Here is a 628-nt window from a genome sequence, read left to right on the forward strand (position 1 = left end):
ACATAGATGGAGAATAAAAGGAATGTGACTGAATTCATTTTAACAGGACTTACCCAGAACCCTCAGATGCAGAAAGTCGTGTTTCTGTTATTTTTGGTCTTATACATGGTAACACTCTCAGGCAACCTGCTAATTGTGGTTACCATTACCACCAGCCAGGCTCTGAACTCCCCCATGTACTTCTTCCTGACCCACCTTTCCTTGATAGACCTAATCTATTGTTCTTCTTCAGCTCCTAAGATGATTGTGGATTCCCTTCATGAAAAGAAAATGATCTCTTTTAATGGTTGTATGGCTCAAGTCTATGCAGAACACATTTTTGGTGCTACTGAGATCATTCTGTTGACGGTGATGGCCTATGATCGCTATGTCGCCATTTGCAAACCTCTGCACTATACCACCATCATGAGCCATAAGCTGTGCATTCTCCTCCTGGGAGTGGCATGGGCTGGAGGATTTCTCCATGCAACCATTCAGATCCTCTTCACAGTCTGGCTGCCATTCTGTGGCCCCAATGTCATAGATCATTTCATGTGTGACTTGTACCCTTTGTTGAAACTCGTCTGCATGGACACTCATACCCTGGGTCTCTTTGTTGCTGCCAATAGTGGGTTCATCTGCTTATTGA

General features: G+C 44.1%; 1 protein-coding gene across 1 annotated transcript; it reads left to right on the forward strand.

Moving 5' to 3' along the window:
- Nucleotides 1-6: 6 nt before the first annotated feature.
- Nucleotides 7-621, forward strand: LOC107181441 (olfactory receptor 4C12-like; the record flags this gene model as incomplete). Its single annotated transcript, XM_015557323.1, has 1 exon — nt 7-621. A coding segment is annotated over exon 1 (615 nt), but the record flags the coding sequence as incomplete, so codon positions are not given.
- Nucleotides 622-628: the final 7 nt, after the last annotated feature.

This window comes from Myotis davidii, unplaced genomic scaffold (genome assembly GCF_000327345.1).
Source record: "Myotis davidii unplaced genomic scaffold, ASM32734v1 C62883540, whole genome shotgun sequence".
Lineage (NCBI taxonomy): Eukaryota > Metazoa > Chordata > Mammalia > Chiroptera > Vespertilionidae > Myotis > Myotis davidii.